At 63.1% G+C, this 1,870-nt stretch overlaps 1 protein-coding gene across 1 annotated transcript in view; it reads right to left on the bottom strand.

Moving 5' to 3' along the window:
* Positions 1-1,870, bottom strand: part of VPS16 (vacuolar protein sorting 16) — a gene marked incomplete at both ends in the record, with an annotated part of 7,130 nt that overhangs the window by 1,580 nt on the left and 3,680 nt on the right. The window contains 4 exons of the mRNA XM_005763227.1: positions 92-229; positions 450-524; positions 821-881; positions 1,375-1,507. Of these exons, the coding sequence (XP_005763284.1) occupies positions 92-229; positions 450-524; positions 821-881; positions 1,375-1,507 (407 nt within the window). The remainder of the gene's footprint in view (positions 1-91; positions 230-449; positions 525-820; positions 882-1,374; positions 1,508-1,870) is intronic.

The raw sequence follows: 1,870 nt of genomic DNA, 5'->3' as shown, positions 1-1,870 counted from the left end.
GGGAGGGAGGGGGCGAGCGAGGCGGCCTCGAGAGGCTGGACGGCGTGGTACAGAACTCTAGTAATAATAAGATTAATTATTCTTATTATACCTCGAGGGGCTGGTCGGCGTGGTACAGAAACTCGCGAAGCGTCTTTGTGTCTTGCTGCCGGCAAAAGTGGATGAGCAGCCGCTGCGCCGCCGGGTGGGGCTGCAACAGCTCGAAGAAGAGCGCGGACGGCAGCCTCGCCTTCAGGTGCGGCAGCAGCAGGTAGACTATCTCCCCGTATCTCCCCCTATCTCCCCGTATCTCCCGCCTTGAGGTGCAGCAGCAGCGGAGAGACTATCTCCCCGTATCTCCCCCTATCTCCCCGTATCTCCCCGTATCTCCCGCCTTGAGGTGCAGCAGCAGCAGGTAGCTACCTCCCCGTATCTCCCCCTATCTCTCCCTATCTCCCCGTATCTCCCGCCTTGAGGTGCAGCAGCAGCAGGTAGATGAGCTCCGCATCGCCGTGCGCCACCGCACTTGTCAGCGCAAGCCGCTCCTAGAGAGAGAGAAGAGAGTACGGGTGCCCCCCCCAAAAAGAAAGACGCTCGGTGCAGCCAGCGCGAGCCGCTCCTAGAGAGAGAGAAGACAGTACGGGTGCCCCCCCCCCAAAAGAAATTCAGCGCGGCCTCGTCAGCGCAAGCCGCTCCTAGACAAAGAAGAAATGCGTGCGCCTCCCCCCCCCAAAAGAAAGACGCTCGCTGCAGCCAGCGCGAGCCGCTCCTAGACAAAGAAGAAATGCGTGCGCCTCCCCCCCAAAAGAAAGACGCTCGCTGCAGCCAGCGCGAGCCGCTCCTCCCCCATCTGCAGCAGCAGCGGCACGCGTCGCGTCGCGTCCTCCTCCTTCTCGAGCAGCCTGCGGGGAGATAGGGGGGAGATACGGGGGAGATACGGGGAGATCTGAGGAGATGTGGGGAGATGTGGGGAGATGTGGGGAGATACGGGGGAGATCTGGGGAGACGTGGGGAGACGTGGGGAGATGTGGGGAGATGTGGGGAGATCTGGGGGAGATCTCTCCTCCTTCTCGAGCAGCCTGCGGGAGATACGGGGGAGATACGGGGGAGATCTGGGGCGATCTGCCCGCAGCCTATGGGGAGATGGGGGGAGATACGGGGGAGATCTGGGGAGATCTGGGAAGATCTGCCCCCCTCCTTCTGCAGGAGAACACGTGCTGAGTACGCCAGCCTCGGGGCGGGAGGACGGTCTTGTGCAGAGTACTCAGAGTGCCGCGTGAGTGCGAGGGGCTAGCCGGAGCACAAGAATACGTGTACGTAGTCCAGCAGACCTCGCCGCCCGCCGACGCATTTCTTTTTCTACGCGGGGTCTTTCTTTTTCTAGGTCCAGCAGACCTCGCCGCCAGCCCCCGCCGACCGACCGCGAGCGCCTCGGCCGCCAGTCTCGCGTGCGACGCCCCCGCCGTCGCGTCCAGCTTTGGCGCCAGCGCAGCGAGCAGCGCCTCGTCCGAGAGGGACGCGGCCGCGCCTAAAAAAGAAATCGGCGATCTCCAAAAGGAAATACAGACAATACAAGGGGGCCGAGAGGGGCGCGGCCGCGCCTAAAAAAGAAATTGGGGATGGGCGAAAGGAAATACAGACAGGGGTCGAGAGGGGCGCGGCCGCGCCTAACAAAGAAATCGATGCGGCCTAAAAGAAAAACAGCGCGCCGCCCAGAGGGGCGCGCGCGGCCGCGCCTCCGATCTTCGCCTTGCCCCAGTGGTGCACCACCGCCACCTTCATCTCAGACAAGCCGAGGAGCTCGCACAGCCGCGCTGCCAGCAGGTGCGCGTGCCTGCTAACGAGGAGCCGCTCCTCAGTGAAGAGCGAAACGAAACAGGCAACCGCCAGC

The sequence above is a fragment of the Emiliania huxleyi genome, assembly GCF_000372725.1.
Source record: "Emiliania huxleyi CCMP1516 unplaced genomic scaffold EMIHUscaffold_64, whole genome shotgun sequence".
Taxonomy (NCBI): domain Eukaryota; phylum Haptophyta; order Isochrysidales; family Noelaerhabdaceae; genus Emiliania; species Emiliania huxleyi.
The sequence above is the reverse complement of the archived record's forward strand: the minus strand, read 5'-3'. Positions and strand labels throughout refer to the sequence as shown.